At 42.2% G+C, this 18,529-nt stretch overlaps 1 protein-coding gene across 3 annotated transcripts in view; it reads right to left on the bottom strand.

The window, feature by feature from the left end:
- Positions 1 to 535: 535 nt before the first annotated feature.
- Positions 536 to 18,529, bottom strand: part of dmxl1 (Dmx-like 1) — a 74,906-nt gene continuing 56,912 nt past the window's right edge. For 2 of the 3 annotated variants that reach the window (XM_063194801.1, XM_063194800.1), the window contains exons 36-51: positions 15,589 to 15,782; positions 15,213 to 15,364; positions 14,888 to 14,973; positions 14,421 to 14,622; positions 13,518 to 13,635; positions 11,507 to 11,569; positions 9,819 to 9,905; positions 9,214 to 9,335; positions 8,634 to 8,775; positions 7,404 to 7,464; positions 6,815 to 6,942; positions 5,979 to 6,056; positions 5,644 to 5,735; positions 5,151 to 5,203; positions 3,632 to 3,849; positions 536 to 2,813 (exon numbers count right to left, since the gene is read on the bottom strand). In XM_063194801.1, coding sequence (XP_063050871.1) covers positions 2,589 to 2,813; positions 3,632 to 3,849; positions 5,151 to 5,203; positions 5,644 to 5,735; positions 5,979 to 6,056; positions 6,815 to 6,942; positions 7,404 to 7,464; positions 8,634 to 8,775; positions 9,214 to 9,335; positions 9,819 to 9,905; positions 11,507 to 11,569; positions 13,518 to 13,635; positions 14,421 to 14,622; positions 14,888 to 14,973; positions 15,213 to 15,364; positions 15,589 to 15,782 — 2,021 coding nt within the window. In that variant the 3' untranslated portion in view covers positions 536 to 2,588. The remainder of the gene's footprint in view (positions 2,814 to 3,631; positions 3,850 to 5,150; positions 5,204 to 5,643; positions 5,736 to 5,978; positions 6,057 to 6,814; positions 6,943 to 7,403; positions 7,465 to 8,633; positions 8,776 to 9,213; positions 9,336 to 9,818; positions 9,906 to 11,506; positions 11,570 to 13,517; positions 13,636 to 14,420; positions 14,623 to 14,887; positions 14,974 to 15,212; positions 15,365 to 15,588; positions 15,783 to 18,529) is intronic. The other variant, XM_063194802.1, reaches the window with a different exon arrangement.

Here is an 18,529-nt window from a genome sequence, read left to right on the forward strand (position 1 = left end):
TGTGAGGACACCGCACATCCATCCGGCCAGCTCCATACCTCCTCCTAGTCAGGAAAGATTTGATGTGCTAAAGCACATCGACAAGAAGAGGAGGCAGCGGCGGGCCTGGGAGTAAAGCACAGTCCAATCCTTACTGCGCCCGCCCGCCCAGCCACCACTCTCCTCCTCCAAGGACAAGGAGCTAATTCCAAGTGGGCTGTTTAGTGACAAACCCAGAAAATTTGATTTTAGAGTAAGGAGTAAAGCTCTTATTGAAGTGTATATGTCAGCTTCATTCACTCGTTCATCAAAACAAAACAAAAACTCAGGACAAAGCCACTGGGCCCTTCCACAAGCATCACCACTCATTCTGAGTCCACATACCCACATAGCCTTGTTCACTGGGGAAACCCATACGTACTACAGTAATGTTACTAGAGAATTTCAATACTTTCATGATTAAGCTATCTATCTAATGTCTAGTTTGCGCTTGGAAGCTGGGATGGGTTAAATGTAGTTTGCATAATAAAACTGAAAAAAAATGAACTTATTTAAAAAAAAAAATGCACACATGCCACTCCTTAACTTATTATAAGGCATATAGCTAATAAATACGACACATTTTCAATAGAAAACGTAAAGCACAGACAGCAGTAAAATGTTAAGAGTTCTTTTACATCATTTTCAACATGTCCTCATGTATTCTATACATTTACAGAAAGAAAATCATGATTACCATAAAATTCATATTTTATTTATCTCCAAACAGGGAGCAAATATACAGCTTCCTCTAAGTACTGTAGCATTTTTTTTTAATCTGATAGGCGCCTTTATGAGTGCAGTCACATTTCACTTCATAAGCAAAAAGTTTCCTCGGCTCTTCTGTTTGTCCTTGACACAACCTCATTAACATGATAGCTTAAAGGTCTTGAGTCTACAGTGATATTTTTTTTTTAGGAGTTCATTTCCAGAAATGATGCTGCCCATTCACAAATGTTATGTTTCATGAATATTTAGTGCAACTATCAATTTGAAATGATTTATCATGAGTTGGAAATTTAAACTTTTCATACATGAATAGGTGCAACCTGTGTCAATATAAATCCGTCATTTTGAATTACCAATTATCGACATACTTTGTGCTGAAAAACCTACTCTGGACAGACCGGTTAGTATTTATTTACTTACCGGTACTACATATTCAAGAAAAGATCAAACTTGTGAATGGGCTGTTTTTTTGGAAATTAACTACTAAAATTACTCATTGGGACCTTCAAACCTCCCTCTGCAACATCTTTCATATGACCAATTCTCTCAAGGCAATTAGGATGCTATTTAAGTTACATTTTTGGCAACAAGAAAAAAAGCACAGTCCTGATTATTATTATTAAGGAAATTAAAAACACAACCACTCATCACCCCCTCAACACACGCACAACAGGAATATGGTTATGGCCCATCAACCCATCTGGTAAAGCTGGGACACTGGTAGTTAAACATGGGTATTAAGCTTGAGAAACATAGGATTTCCACGTTGCTTATTTTTTCATGTGTTTAACGACTTATTACAAGGTTACCTGTGCAAGGACTGCTCACGACTAAGAAGTCTTTATCCATAACGAGAAAGTGCCTTGATTTCTTCTTTTTTTTTGCCCCCCCCCCCGTCCCAACCCCACACAAACCATGAATCTTCTAAATTGCTCAAGTATAATTGTACCATGTGATCCGACTATCCTAATAAAATAGATGCAAGGTTATAATAAGGACACTTATCAGTTCGTCTATACACTACACACTCACAAATATACCACTAACACAGTCTTATACTGTGGATGACTTAAGGCTCTCATTATTACAGGGTAGCTACAGTAAGTAAGAGCAGGTAAGTGGTTTCCATTGCGGGGGTTCTCATGTCTTTGTGCTGTATAAACCTCTTCGCCATGATACTCTTTTTCTTTTCTCTTTTTACAGTGTACAGTATCTGCGTTGGTATGCATGAGACTGCTGCTGCCATGGTTGCGCTGCTTCCGTAACGTCTGTGTACAGTATGTGCAACATCCTTTTCCCCTCAGGTTTGGCTTGGGGCAGCTCTGTGCGTGTGTGTGTGCGTGTGTGTGTCTCTTCATGTATCCTGCTACTGCTCAGGGTGGCTCTCCCCCTTTATGACTTCTGAAGGTTCCAGATGTTGAGCTGCTGGATAAGACCTCAAGCCACGGTAATGACACAACTCCAACAGGCTGATGCTTTCCATTCCAAAACAGACGCGATGAGGATCAAAGAACAGGCCAACATTCCCTTCAGATTCAGGAACAGCCTGAAGAAGCCTTTGTTTTATCATGACTAGCCGTGAAATACTCCTGGTATTAGAGTACTAGTATTCTACTTCGGCAATAATGGTTTGGAATGATGAATTAGCTTTCCTTGACATAATCTGTGCTTGTCAAATGGAGAATGAGGCGTGTTCATATGCGTGTTCATACCTTGACATTGTTAACTCAAATTGTGTGTGTGTGTGTGTGTCTTCAGATGACGACCTTGAGATCCCTTAATGCAACATGTCGTGTGCTCACATGACGACCTTGAGATTCCTAACGCAGCATGTGGCGTGTTCAGATGATGAACTTGACGTTGTTGCGAGCTCGGCTGGCCTGCACGCTGAGGCGGTCCGGCAGGACACGCAGCTTCATGGTTCCGTCGGCTCCACAGGAGAAGACCTGATTGGACGGCGCCGCCTCGATCTGCATCACGCCCGTGCCCAGGTTGCGGAAGATGGACTGGCGTGCATGCTCGCTGGGGAAGTTGTGGAGCAGCGTTTGGGTTGGCAGATTCCACACCTGAAAGCAGAAGAGTACGTGAAAGATACATTTATAGTCATATTTCTTTGTCTTTAGGAGACGTTTTTTCACCAGACTGCCCCCACGCTAGCCTGGCTCTCGCGCAGACCCTTGGTGCTTCGTGCATCTTCGTTACACTTCCTGAGCTCGTGATGAATATCCATCTGCGTGAGAACCAGGTTACCCCCACGCCCCATCAGCATCAGTCTAGCCCAAGCAACCTACTTATAGTTGGCTGCAGCCATGACTTATTCACCACAGAATTCTGAATCCTAATGGCCAATCCCCTCCCCAAGACAACAATTGATCACTCCCTCCACAGGAGAATCACAACAGATTGTCTGCCGAGTTTCCTTTGCCATGGGCGACGTCCTAACATAGAATGTTACTAGTGCCTGAATGCAAGTTCTAGACATCAAACGTGACAGTATGTACGACTCAGTTTATCAGATTGTCGCATCCCATTCTCTTTCTGTCAGTGGTAAAACCAGATATCACGATTGGATACAATTATTAAAGTCGTGCCGTTTGAGCCCAGCAATGGGTATCCTGAGAATTGTTTTACCACCCTGTGTGTGTGTGTGTGTGACCATGTGACCAGAGGCGCATCTTGTCACCAGGCAAGGCAGGCAGGCACTTGGGGCCCCCAAGCCCCCAATAACAGCCCACACTTTACCACAGTAGTGGCGATTTTGGTTCAAATGTTCATCCTTTTGCATTTTTGCTTGGGGCTCCATCTGATCCTAGAATCGCCTCTGCATGTGACCATAGACTATGGTCTGTAGACTGTATGGCAGAAGTGAACCGAGCTGACCCACCTTGATGTTGCCCTCAGCAGAGCCGCTGATGAAGCAGCCCTCGGTGGGCTCCACAGCCAGGGCCTTGACAGGCGAGTCGTGGGCCTGGAAGCTCTGGCGGTGCAGCCGCTGGGTGAGGTCGAAGACACTGATGTAGCCTCTCCGGCCACCGGCCAACAGCAGCTGCTGCTTAGGGGCCACGGCCAGAACGGTCGCCCCCGACTCATGACAGCAGAAGGCTGGAGAGGGCACCGCAGGGAAGACAGGAATGAAAAAAGAAAAAAAAAAGAAAACAGAGGGAAGAATAACTACATGACTTGGACAACAAATAAAGTGAGGGGAAAGGCTAGAAATAGAACATTTCCACACTTTTTTTTCTCATTAGGATAGCCCTTTCTGGAAGATGGGTTCACTAGCGACCCTATTCACTATTTGCTGCAAAAAACTGAACTACATCATAACAACATTACTATGACATTACCAAGAGTCTAAAGTAAGACATGGTCATCATTACCATTTTCATGACAGTCTCTGCATGAAAGGGTTAAGGCCCATTTTAAAGCTGGTAGAAATTGGCAGATGACCAGTAGAGAAGCAACTTGTAGTCTATAACAACAATTCACAGTGACTCATGAGCACAGGAGGTCGGAAAGAGCACCGCAGGGGAGGGAGGGGAGTACAAAGACAAAAGTTGTTGTGCTTGCAAAGCCCTTGAAGAATTGTCCACAAATCCAAAATACCAACAGTCAGTGTGCTTTATCAGTCTCTGTGTTCTTGTGGATGGCTGCTGGCTGGTCAGAGAGCCATGATCAGACTGGTGATTGTCTCACTGAGCATTCTTGATATGACTTCAGTAAGATATCAAAGCTGGTATATCAGGGTATATACACCAATCTTGAAGTCAAATTTACTACCATTTAATACCCTTTTTCACTACCTTTAGATTTTTTTTACAACCATCACGACACTCCGATGCGAGTATTAACAAGACATCTTTTGTAATTTCTACCTCCTTAACATTACATTACACTTTCGTTTTTTGCAAAAAGACGCCCGAAAGGGAACAGTGCGGCAGGCCGGTAACATACTAAGGGTACCTCAGTCATAGAGGACGATGGGGGAGCACTGGTTAATTACTCCCCCCACCAACCTGGCAGGTTGGCAACCTGATGCCCTAACCATGACTGCCCTCATACTGCCCTCAGATACAGAATCAATATTTTTTTTGTCAAAATGGTACAACTAAAAAAAATAATACCTCATTTTTCAAAAAATAATACCTTTTGAGCAAATTTACAACTTTTAAGGCCATTAAATTTTGGCTTTTTAATTTATCACCTTTTAATACTTTTTAAAACCCTGCATACACCCTGTATATGTTGCCAGGTAGCACCGTAGAAGAGGAAGCTTTTAACCTCCACTGCTTAACACAGCATACAGTGTTTCCCCCTGCACTTGACTAACATTTTTTCTGCTGGAAAGACTGCCATAGTTTATGAGCGTGTAGACCTATTCTCTTGTCTGTGAATGTAGTACCCACCGTGGACTAAGCTTTTGGCCGGTGTAACCAGAGTATCCCACAAACACACGTTCCTGTAAACAAGAGCAGAGGACATGCATCAGCACAGCTAACACACAAGGAGGAGTTTGTTGTCAAGATCTTTATTAAGAGGAAGTGTGAAAACCTCAGGCTGTTTTCAGGTTGGCCAGAACAGTGCCGGTGCCTGTTTCCCACACCAGATAAATTCAGAACCAATGCACTTAAGAGTGAACGACTCATTTTCATACCAGGTAGTGTACTGAACTGCATGTGACCCAGATGGACCATCTACGTTGTCATCATGCTTACCAGACAAACACTTTTTTCCCCTTTTTTTTTTAAACCAAATTTTCGGTTTCGAAAAGCTCAGATTTTTGGCAGCCACGTGAATCATTTTGGGATTAGTAGTGGGAATGGGCACCCCGGCATGGTTCTCTATCGGCCTGGACATCAGTCATCAGTGAATGACTGTGTGAATGTTTGAATTGCGTACCTGTTGTCCGTGGAGAACCCTGCTGTAGCGATGAGGGAAGATGAACCCACGAAAACGAAGTCATGACCAGTCTTATTATGGCACTGCAGAGTCTAAATATGTGCACACACACAAACACAACTTTAATATACAACAATTGTAAGGAATTAAACTCAATTAAACTCACAAAAACAATTGTTTTCTCTACTCAAAGTTACAATATAAACAATGATAAATCCTGTGTGTGTGTGTGTGTGTGTGTGTGTGTGTGTGTGTGTGTGTGTGTGTGTGTGTGTGTGTGTGTGTGTGTGTGTGTGTGTGTGTGTGTGTGTGTGTGTGTGTGTGTGTGTCCTCACCAGGAAGGGTTTGGGGGTGTTCCCAGTCGTGTTGGTTTGCCACAAGCTCAAGGCACCATCTGCATCCACGATGCCAAACTGCAAGAACCATTTTAGACATTTTCAACCAGAGAAGACACATCACTTTGTTTCCAAGACCACAATAGACCAAACTGTGACTGAAACCTCACCCCTGGTGCCATCGCAAAAAAGGAAAAAAAACCCTATGGTCTCTCTATCAAAGTCCGCAGGCAGCAATAATGGAAAAAATAAAACAGTTGATAAAAGATAAGCTGTGTAGGTCAAAGAAAATTGTCTTCTCTAGTCATTTTTGTCAAAACACATTTCTTGACACAATCCCATACCCTCTGTTTAGTTTCCATAGACTTCCGTGATGGAACCAGGACAGCAAACTTGCCTTCAGCATCTATTGCACTTGACATGTGTGTGTGCTCACCACCTTATTGCCCTGGCAGTTGAAGCCAATGCATGTGGCTCTGGAGTAGAAACTGTTGAGGAGTTTGTGTGTGCCCTATGACAAATAACCTTCAAGTGTCTGTTGCAGGTAAGCAGTTAGGCTGGGTAACAGTGGCGGTTCTAGACAAAAATTGGCCCAATGTATTTTTAGGGGGGTACATTTAATGAAAAAAAAAACAGGCAAAATATTCTATTTTATATAGTGTATTTTATATTTACATAATTTCGTAACAAATAATATTGACCATTGACAGTTTAGTCCAGGGGCCACAACAGGGGGCAGGAGCAATTCTACAGGGGCCGTGCCCCCCCCAGAACCGCCTACAGTATGTCCTGGTATTGTGTTAAGTCTTGATGTGTGTGCACAGCAGGTGCGCTACCTTGTTGCCCTGGTAATTGAAGCGGATGCGTGTGACTCTGGAGTTGCCGGGGCTCCTGAAGCAGGTGATCTGCTGCTGGTGGCCCCATTCAAACATCCGCACACTGCCGTCTTGAGCACCAGTGAGGTCTGGCACACACACACACACACAACACACACAGACACACACACACACACGACACACACACAGTATGCAGGGCATGATTATTAGTTGGCGCAGCCACTACTCCAGAAATGAGGAACAATTAAGCAAACACATACATGTACGCTCACGCACACACACGCACGCTCACACACGCGTGCGTACACACTTACACTTTTCAGAAAACTACTCTTGGCATTTCAGACCCACAAAGTAAGAGGATAACAGCGGTTCTTCTACGAACAAGCTGAAATCAATCTTTTCAATCCAGGTAAATTATGCTTGAGTGACTAATTCTGTCCCTGACCCTCAGATACACATACATTTCTGACTTGCTCTAATTTCAGCACACTAGGCCTACTTTCAGCATGTTCATATCAGAAGTGAAACAAACATGGACATGTCTGCTGTTCTTCTGAATCACTAGAGAGATGGTTGTGGTTCTTACAGTAGGGTAGCGTTGGGTGGGATGCCATCCTCCTGACATTGTTGATGTTCCGCTTGATCAGCTGCAATTGAAGTAAACAAGTATGTAACTACTGTAAGTACATTTTTATCTTATAAAACCTTTTTCACAGACAAAAGCACACACAAAGTACACACACAAAGTACCTCACAGTGCTTCACAGGAATTGGCAGGCATAAAATCACAAAACAATACAATGAGTGAGGAAAAGAACAGAACATATTGGTAAAACTATAACCACAATGGTGATGACAAGACATATAGTAAGTCAAGGGCAAACAAGATTGAGTGTGGCATATATGAGCAAGCTTAAGACACTTATGCAGCAGATGTCTGAGAGTCTTCAGTTCAGAGGGTCAAGTTTTCTCCCCAAAATCCATTTCATTTCAGATATTAAATATGTGGAGCAAAACCAGTATGCAGACCCAATCTGTATATAGTGCTTTCATATCCACATCTCTGCCTAACCTTAGCACTGTGTTTATCATCAACATGTGCCGGTTCAAACATACATGTGTATGTGCATACGTGTGCATACGTGTGTGTGTGTGTGTGTGTGCGTGTGTGTGCGTGTGTGCGCGTGTGTGCGCGTGTGTGCGCGTGTGTGCGTGTGTGTGCGTGTGTGCGCGTGTGCGTGCGTGTGTGTGTGTGGTGTGCCTGTCCAATCACAAACCAGCTTCTACTGTACATACATATACATGGACATCCATCTGCATATTGCGGACATGAATGTATGGAATTGGAATGAGCATGCATTTCAGAGCAACAGCTTGTGTGTATCTGCATGAGCGCTTGTGTGGGTGGGAGTGCACCTCCTTGCCTAACTGATGAGCTGTGTCAGAGTACAGTATGTGCACATGAGAAGGTGGATGAATGTTTTTTAAAAAACACACATTTATGTAGAAGTGAATCATATACCCATATGAACAGATCTGTAAGTATATATTTTTGAGAATATTCTGTCTCCTTTCAGTTCAACAATTTCTCCATTTGCCCAAGTGTGTTTTTTTTCCTCCACCATTCAACTCTTAAGTGTCCTTTTTGCTTATTGTTACTTTGACACATTGTTATATATTATATTGTTACATTGTTTCATTTATGACTCCTATGATTTGGAGTCCATTACTGTGGACTGAGAGTTAAAGCACAGTCAAGTTCCACTGAATATGAAATTGGCTAATGAGCAGATGGATGCTAAGTGTGTTTGTTTACCACGGCCGCCCCTCGTCCCGTCTGCATGCTGCCGAGCCAGGGCAGGTTGATGGGGGTCCCAGGGCTGCTGTGTGTGTACGGGGTGGTGCCATGCAGCGTGGCAAAGTCGTCTCGGGCATGCACCACCAGAAACTCATCACCCCTGGAAAGAAGTAAAGAAAGAAAGAAAGAAAGAAAGAAAGAGAGAAAGAATGAATGGGCGAAAGAAAGAATGAAAGAAAGAAAGACAGACAAACAAATAAACAAACAAAAAATAAAGAAAGAAAGAAAGAAAGAAAGAAAGAAAGAAAGAAAGAAAGAAAGAAAGAAAGAGAAAGAATGAATGGGCGAAAGAAAGAATGAAAGAGAGAAAGAAAGAAAGACAGACAGACAAACAAATGAACAAACAAAAAATAGAGTATGTGAACTGTTTGGAATTACTTGGATTTCTGCATAAAGTGTGTGTGTGTGTGTGTGTGTGTGTGTGTGTGTGTGTGTGTGTGTGTGTGTGTGTGTGTGTGTGTGTGTGTGTGTGTGTGTGTGTGTGTGTGTGTGTGTGTGTGTGTGTGTGTGTGTGTGTGTGTGTGTGTTCGTTCATTACCCTTTGGTCTCAACCTCAGGTTCATCATCGATCCAGGTGAGGATTTGTGTAGCCAAGATGGAGGACACATCCAGCTCCTGGATGTCGTGGGTGGAGGCGATCACAAGGCAGTTGCGGTTGGCCTGGTAGTCACACACATAAAGGAGTCGTTAACACGCGTTCCTCTAATGACACATACAGGAGTTAACACACGTTGCTCTAATGCTGACAACCAGGAAATCATATTTGAGACAATGACATGACGCCACTTTCTTTGTGTCCCTGTGATTTTCATTAGGGTTCAACTCTGGCCTGGGTCATTTCCCAAACCTGACCAATGTCTCTCTTCCAAACATTTCCATTCCTCTCTGAACATTCCAAATCACAATAAAGGCTAAGGAATCAATTCAATACATTTGGCTGTGTGGTTTAGGTCTGCAGTTAAGGAGGAGGAGAGAAGTGCCGCACACTCTCAAGTTAAATGAACAGGTTTTTAATGTGACAACGTTTCGGCCTGTCGGCCTTCCTCAGGTCACGTGACCTGAGGACGTTGTCACACCAACTCTGCACCCCATTGCCAATGCCCACACACCGTACAAGTCAATTTTCATAGGTGCTAGATGTACCTTGTTGATGGCGAAGGCTGTGATTATGTCCGACTCCTTGTGAATGATTCGGGCCTTTCCACCAGGGTATCCCAGATCAGCTTCGATCTACACAGCAGAGAACCACCACGGTGAACCATTAAACACAGAGACCATCAGCAGACAGATGTAGAAAAGAGAGCAGCTGCCTGTATATTTATTTTAACCAAATCGTTTTTTGCACCGCAATGCTTTCTGACATTGTTAAGCCAGCTGCTTTCTGATTTACCATCTATGTTTGTTACCAGTAAATCTTGTACAATCATGTCGCTTAACCTTGTGTCAAGCCTTAACCTTGTGTTTAACCTTTGTGTTCCTACACAAAGGAGAATGACACCACTAACAAATGTGTGCATGCATTCTTGACTGATCGGACTGTGCTGGGAGTATACAGTAGTTGCAGGTGTGGGGTGAGTAATTTAAATTAATGTTAATATTTGATGAAGTTAACAGACAAAGCACACAATCATGACAAGACTGAGCATGGGTTATTGCCTCGTCATCAGGAGCAGGTAGAGCAAGTAGAGTAGAGTAGACTTTATAAATCCCCAAAAGGAAGTTAAGGTAACTTGCTGCCGCACAAGACGGCACACCAAAATAAGTGGCATGGCTTTTGACATTTGCTGCTCTTTCTGGGAGTTGTCTTCTGAGATCTGAGGCAAAACAATATATGAAATATACACACCTCGTCTCCACTAGACACGTGACAAAACATCTTAGAGAATCACAGGGGATCCAGTTCTTAAATGGAATGCATGAAACTCTAAATTGCATTGGAGTGTTTCACAGGTTTAGATAACTTACTAGAATAACAGACACACTACTTTTTGTTCAGTTATTTGGGAGGTGATGTAATGGCCTGTTTTCACAAAAAGTAGCTTTTGCCCAACAACTACTGTAATGTGCACACAAGTTATTATACTTAACAACAGGCTGGACTTGAGAAGTAGTCAGAATTCTGAAGTCAGTCCGAAAGTTTCAAGTCAGAATGTTCCAAGTCCGATCTTCCGGGCCAGAATTCCAGAAAATTATGGAAATCTGAATTTCCAAGTCAAGTCTCCAAGTCAAAAACCTAACATTGACACCATGGACATTGGAACCCCGAGTTTACAACTCAGAAATTGGAACTCCTAAGCCGGAACTTGGACATTGGAAGTCGGAAGTCGAAACCCGAATTTCAAAAGTCAAAACTCGAGCTTAGATAAGTCAGGTTCAAACAAGCCGGGCTTCAACAAATTACACTTAAAGAACAAAATGGACAACAAATGGGATATAACCGAGATGGACATGAGAATAAAAATGAAAAAGGAAAAAAATGTGGTCATAGTTCGAAATGATTTAGTATCTAGATTTAAATACCAGGAAATAAAAGCTGATATTCCGAACTTTTGTTTCATACTCATCTTTTCGTCTCAAATGTCTTCGGTGGACAACAAAAAGCAGAGAATTTGGCTTGCTGTTCCAATACTTAGGGGGGGACTGTTCATGATTTTTCAAGTTGGAAATTTTAAGTTGGAAATCCAAAGTGAAGCTTAAACAAGTCGCAATTTTCGAGTCGGAATTTTAAGTCTGAATTTTCCAGTCGGTTCAAGCAAGTCTGTCATTTTGAGTCAGGTTCAAAAAAGTCGAAATTTTCAAGGTGGGCTCAAACGGTCTCAAGGGGCAGGTACCTGGTTCAGGTTAGACTCCTCCGTGCCTGACAATGTTCCATTATGCCTGCTGTCTTCGAATGACTTTAACCGAACAGAACATCAGAACGGAGACACAGCGGGGTGGTGAAGCATGCAGAATCAACAGCAGATACAATGTAATTAACACATTCACACACAAACACACAAATTAACATAATCAAACATATTTGGGTCAATCATTACGTGGTTAATCAGCAGACAAAAAACACAACAAGAGACATTTGGGTTAGGGGCTTTGACTAATTATGAATAAAACCCAGCTCTGATGTTTGGACTGCACACATGCGAAAGTGCCAACCCTGGCTTCAGAAAGTGGGCAAACCCTACTTAACCATACTATCATGAAGTGGCTGGTACCACTTGAAAGTAGAGACTCTGTAGAATCCACAGGAAGTGACAGAAAGAGTTTGTGATGTACTGCCAAGGACTTAAAGGGGTTGGAACATCTTTTTTCCCTGACAATCAGAAACCCTCGGGAAATTCCTACATTTCAACAGTTTAGCCTTACAATTAAGAGTTTAACCCATTCATTAAAAAACTGCATAAACCATCTTATCCTAATCAGCTCAAAAATAGCCAGTTAGCTAACTGCCTGTGGTAAGTAAATCAATAAGGGTTGCAGCTCGTATTAGTTCGGGTGGCCATCTCTACAACAAAGACCATCAGCCCCCAACTCTAGTGATGGTCATCCAACGGCTTTACAGGGGACCTGAGGTATTTTCTGACAACAAGCAATTCTTCATGAATACATGACTGCATGAATACTTCAACAAGCAATACTTCATGAATGCCACATACATTGGGAATATGAGGTAGGGTTTTACTTTCTGAACCGGGGCTGCCACCTTTCCACATTAACATACACCACCTTGGTATGAATTAAATTACAGGTACAAATGGTCATTCCAATACACTTTCAACTCAGAACTGACACCAAACTACTAACTCCACAGAATATCACTACACAGGTCATGCAAATTAACGTTAGCACAAGTGACAGAGACAAAAACAATGCAAGGAAAAGCCATCAAACGATTTTCAATTAGGGAGACTGTGACACAAAATAGCAATATTCCATTACTTTACAAACATGCAAATCGTTCATAACTGAGTGTGTGTGTGTGGGTATAGCAGAGAGTCGAGAGATCAGATGAGTTGAGGAATGAGCAAGTGAGACATTAACAGTTAGTAACATGGAGATGATTAAAGCAGCACGCTGCCATTTGTGGGAATGTCCTTTCTCATGTTACCCCTCATGTAATAATTTGACCTTTCTCCTTTTCATCCAGCCGTTCTCTGAGTGAGGCAATATAGCTTGTAGCTTCGAGTTAGCATGGATCATTGAATCGTATTATTGGACCACCTAGCACCTCCTCTGTTAATGTTAGGGATACACCGATATCACTTTTTTGAAAACCGATACAAGTACGAGTACATTAATGTGTGTACTTGCAGATACCGAGTACCGATACCGATACTTTTTACCACCAAAATACAATGAAAATAAATACATGGCCTTGTTTTTTTCCACCTGTGATATTTTTATTGTCCATTCCCATGTAGATTTAAATGTTAGTAAATGTATGAGGTGGCACTTTTTTCCATGCTGCTTTCAAGTCCACAGAACGTGACAAGAGTTTGCATTGTTTTGTGTAATAGCAGTATCGTTCCTGGTATCGGCAAGTGCTTGACGAGTACGAGTATGAGTACGAGTACGAGTATAATGAGCAGTATCGGGTGCCGATACTGATACCAGTATCTGTATCGGTGCATCCATAGTTAATGTCACACAAAGATTCCTGGGACCTTTTCTATTAAAAAGAGCCCTCTTCTAAAATTGGAAGAAAGGCTAAAAAAATAGGTGCCTCAACAGTTAACATGCCTGGCTCCTAATCACCAATGAATAGGTTGACTAAGTGCATGACTGTGGATGACTTCTATTTCAGAGCAAGTCAGTGACGCATGACTGTACAACTGTGTTTGTGTTTACCTCGTTCTGGTCCCTCTTCTTGGTGAAGATATTGCGGATGAAGGTCTCCTGAACTTCTTCCTGCTTCACCAGGTACTGCCACAGACGACGCACAGGCAGCGCTGAGTGCTGCTGGGACCTGCAGACAAATACAAGACAGGTTTATGTAGCCTGCCCTGGGCCCATCCCATTGTGCCTGTAAATGGTAAATGGACTGCATTTATAGAGCGCCTTTCCAGTCCTTGGAGCACTCAAAGCGCTTTACAATGTGTGCCTCACAATCACCCATTCACATTCCGGTGGCAGTGGCTGCCACACAGGGAAGTATCTTGCTCAAGGATACATCAATGAGGTCAGGCAGAGAGGGGCTCGAACCTGCAACCTTATGGTTGCCGAACGGCTCCTCCACCACCGCTTGTGGCTCTGAACTGAATTCTGTGTTCAAGTCCATCTGGCCAAGCTGCTTTTTCTATTTTCATTTAAATAGTAGAACTTTGGCATTTGAAAATAAATTTTTGCACCTGGTAAGTGCGTTGGAGATGACCCCATATGTCTCAAATCAGGGGAAAAAACTAAACCACTCCCATATAGAGACCATTTCGCAGTGACTTTCATCAGGTTATCAAGGTCATTAGGTAAGAAAGGTCTAAGACCGAAATATTGTGAATAAAGTTACTGCGAAATGATCAGGGTGTGGAAACTTTTTTTGTTTTGTTTGTAAAAACAGGTAGTGTGGGGGCGCTGTGGCGCAGCATACCCACGGGTAGCCCGGTTCGAGTCCGGCCGGGGTCATTTCCTGTTCCCGCCCTGTCTCTCTGTCCCACTCGCTTCCTGTCACCATCTCAGACTGTCCTATCAAATAAAGGCATAAAAAGCCCCTAAAAATATATATATAAAAAAGAAAAACAGGTAGTGTTACTGTACCTGAAAGGAGTGTTGGAGGGTTCGAAGAGAGCCTTGTGGCGGAGCAGAGCAGGTCCAGGCGTGGCCGAGTCGTCGTGGGAGTGAGTGGAGATGTATTTGGGCGGAGGACCCCCGAAGATCTCCAGCCTCTTCAGCAGCACCTGCTCCCACCGCTGCAGCGTCTTCAGCACCGCATGGCACAGCGGAGAACCCACCGGCAGATCTGGGGATGGATACACATATTACATGTATATTAGGGCTGCAGCGATATTGTATCGAATCGAGAAATCGTGATATGCAGAGTCACGATACTATATCGTGATACAAAAAGCCAGTATGAAAACAGAGCAAGGCTATATCGCAAACATCTAAAGCCATCAATTTTCATAGGTTCTACAGTAATCATACCAGAGAGAGTAGCGATATATACTTAAAGAATCTCTGATCATACTGTATCAAATGAGAGCAGGAGGTCCCCTATTCCTTACCCATGAGATCGTGGCCTGCCATTGGATAAAAGGACCTCAGACTGGCCAGAACCATCTGGACCATAGCTAGACGCATTAGACACCAGCTGTTAAAAGAGCAGAGCACTTATATCAGTCTCAATAGGTACAGAGAAGCCAGGTCTTACTTGCACAACTTTAACTGAAGAAATACAGGTTGTTATCACATCTTACAACAAAGTAATAACCCCCAAACATAGAGCAAAATGTGTACAAACCAATGGAACGAATGATGAAACAAATTCTTAATTCTAGAAGCATCAATACACGTATTTTGTTTAGTCAAACATGTTCTAAGGCAGGGCACCTGTAGGAATTGTGGTTGGAATGTTCTCGCAGAGGGGAGGAGCCAGACTCAAAAGTGTCAGTGCCATCATCTTCCTCATCTTCATCTTCATCACTCTCTACACTCTCCTCGGAGTCGTACTCAAGTCTACTCTCCGAGGGTAGCAGGAATGGCTATGAACAACATGAAAGACCACATTTTGATCATTTTAGTGTTTTTTGTTTTTTTGTTCACATATTATCTGTTCAAATATTCACATATTATCTGTGTACTTCACAGATATCACAAAAAAAGATTGTGAAATTGGTTACATAGCACACTGATGATAACTTTTCACATTTCAGGGAAATCGTTGGGCTGATATACTACAACACCAACAAGAGCAGAGGAAGCACACCTTTGCGATGAAATAGTCCCAGATGCTTAGCTCGGGCGGGATGAAGCGCTCGATGATGCTGGAGGGGCTAGACTCTGAGGGCGGGCTTCGGGGGCTGGGCGGACTCTCGGCTGGTGCTTCTCGTGAGCCGCTGCGTGACGAGCGCAGCCGAAATCGCTTCTGTTTTCTGTCCAGATCCTCCTGGGATACAGCCACTGACAAAAATAATACCATCAATCGTCAAGGTCGAGCAGTTGGAGGAAAAGAAAAAAAAGTCATGTCCAGAGTTTAGCTGCAAGCAAATGAACTTCGCACCAAGAGAGGTGTGACAACAACAGCATCCCTCTCCCACCATGTGACTCCTTTGTCAAGTGTTGAAGCGAGGGTTCTAGAGAAGTGTATCCACTCTCATGTCCTGCCTAAGCAGAACTGAAGATGCTTCTTGGAAGGAGGAGGAACATTTTGTCAAGCTCAATTGGCTATTAAGTGTTGCTCTGAATCCTCTGCACACCTACGGTAGTGTTGTCAGAGCGTTGCAGCTTCCAATGCCACACTGACCAACAGGAAGGTTCATCCATGGCTGAACAGCCCTTGAGCAAGGCCCCTACGGTAACCCCACATTGCGCTAGCGCAGGGACTGTAACTAATACCCTGTAAGAACTAAGTCACTTTGTATAAATGCATCATCTAAGTGTAATGTAATTGTAATAATAACCAAGACTGCTTAGCTTCAGGATTTGGTAACACTTTACTTAAAGCCTATGTCTATAGCACATTTATAACAAATTATAATGCACATTATAATTAATTGCAACGTATTATGACTACACTAATAATGCTTCATGATGCTTTATATTGACAGTTATGAATAACCATGAATCTACAAACCCCAACTCCGGTGAAGTTGGGACGTTTGGTAAACAGTGAATAAAATCAAAATGCTATCATTTTCAAAACATTTTATCTATTCATTAGATGGAGAATAGTGAAAAGACAACATATTAAGTGTTAAAACAGAGAAAAAATATTGTTTTGGGGGACATATGTACTCATTTCTAATTTGATAAATCCAACACGTCTCAAAAGAGTTGGGACAGGGACAATAAATGGCAGCAAATGTCGAGGAAGACTAAAAACAAAACAAAAGACAACACTTAACAGTTAAATACATTAACCGATGAGATGATTTTATATAAAAAACTGTGTTAATTCCTATCTTGGACATGATTTCACCAGCTTAAATGGTGGGTGTATTCCTTGTCATGTTTTGCAATGTTTTCCTTTCTGTAGTGCTTACAGTGTGACAGGTCTTGACCAAAAGCCCACCATTTTATCACCTGCTGGTCCTTATGATGGAGCCAAACAGTTAAAACATAGTAGAGAATGCAATTTGACCTTACTATGTGGCAGTAATCGAAGATCTCCCTTCAAAATATAATGCATGAGTGGCTTTTCATGCTGTTTAAAACCCATTTATACCATTCAGCACTGTATTTAACTCTACAGATGAGTGAGAACATCTTAACCAATGCACTACTGCACCTGCATGCCATCATGGAGGCTGACTTTTGAAGTCAGCACTAACACAAGTTGGATGGTCCATTTTCACTGTAGCACAGGATGTGCAATGCTCTATTATTGTCAAAAAGAATGGACTTCTACAACTTCTGCTGACTTCTGTAAGCAAAGGACAGTTTCCCATGTCTTCTGGGTCTATTTCAAGTGAGCTCAGGTGCTTAGGAGAATGTTACACCCCTGTATCATTTGCATGCATTAAGCATTCTTAATATGGTCAATTTTCAATAGCTCTAGCACTCCAGGAATTAGAGTGAGACTACAGCCAATATATATTTCATGATGTCATGAACCTATACAATGATTTTAGTAACAAAAATATGTCTTATATACACTCGTGGTAAATCAAAGGGAATTCAAAAATGTATGTAATAACTATGGTAATTATTCCCTTTGCATCTTTAATTCTGAGTGACTCAGCCTCTCTGTGATGATCTTTTACCTGGACACCTATATTGTCCGTCAGTACAATTCATTTTGAAATGTTCTTCTTTGTTGTTTTATCTTATTTGGATGTTTACTAAATTTCACTGATCCCCGTCCCAACTTATTTGAGACGTGTTGGATTTATCAAATTAGAAATGAGTACATTTGTCCCCCAAAAGAATATTTTTTCTCAGTTTTAACACTTAATATGTTGTCTTTTCACTATTCTCCATCTAATGAATAGATTGAATGTTTTGAAAATGATAGCATTTTGATTTTATTCACTGTTTACCAAACGTCCCAACTTCACCGGAGTTGGGGTTTGTAGCTTATAATACTTTATAAATCCAAGGGTGTCATGAGTGCTCATGACTGGCTATAAACTACAGGCTGCCTGATGGGGCATTATGAGTACATTATGAGTACCTATACCCCTCTATGCACAGACCTGGATGATAAACTGTCATAAGGGCTCATAAGATGCTATAATGTTCCATGTGAGATCACAAGTTGTCAATGTCTGCTCTAAGTAAAGTGAAGTTCATATGAATGCATTTATAATGCACTGCCTAATGCACATCTATAATGCATTATAAGGTAAGCCCCATCAGGCATCTTGTAGTTTATATCCAGTCACGAGCACTCATAACACCCTTGGATTTATAAAGCATTATAAGCTAAATTCATGGTCATTCATTACTGTTAACATAAAACATCATGAAACATCATGGGTGTAGTCGTGATGCATTGTAAGTAATTATAATGTGCATTATAATTTGTTATAAATGCGCTCATAATGCGCTATAGATATGGGCTTCATAGAAGTGTTACCCAGGATTTTAAGAAGCAGTAGTCAAGCATACTCAGTGGTGTAGTCTACGTAGAACGCGGGTATACGGAGTATACCCACTTCTACATTTTAGGGACTTCAGTATACCCACTTAAAATTGATTGATCCATT

This window comes from Engraulis encrasicolus, chromosome 3 (assembly GCF_034702125.1).
Source record: "Engraulis encrasicolus isolate BLACKSEA-1 chromosome 3, IST_EnEncr_1.0, whole genome shotgun sequence".
Taxonomy (NCBI): domain Eukaryota; kingdom Metazoa; phylum Chordata; class Actinopteri; order Clupeiformes; family Engraulidae; genus Engraulis; species Engraulis encrasicolus.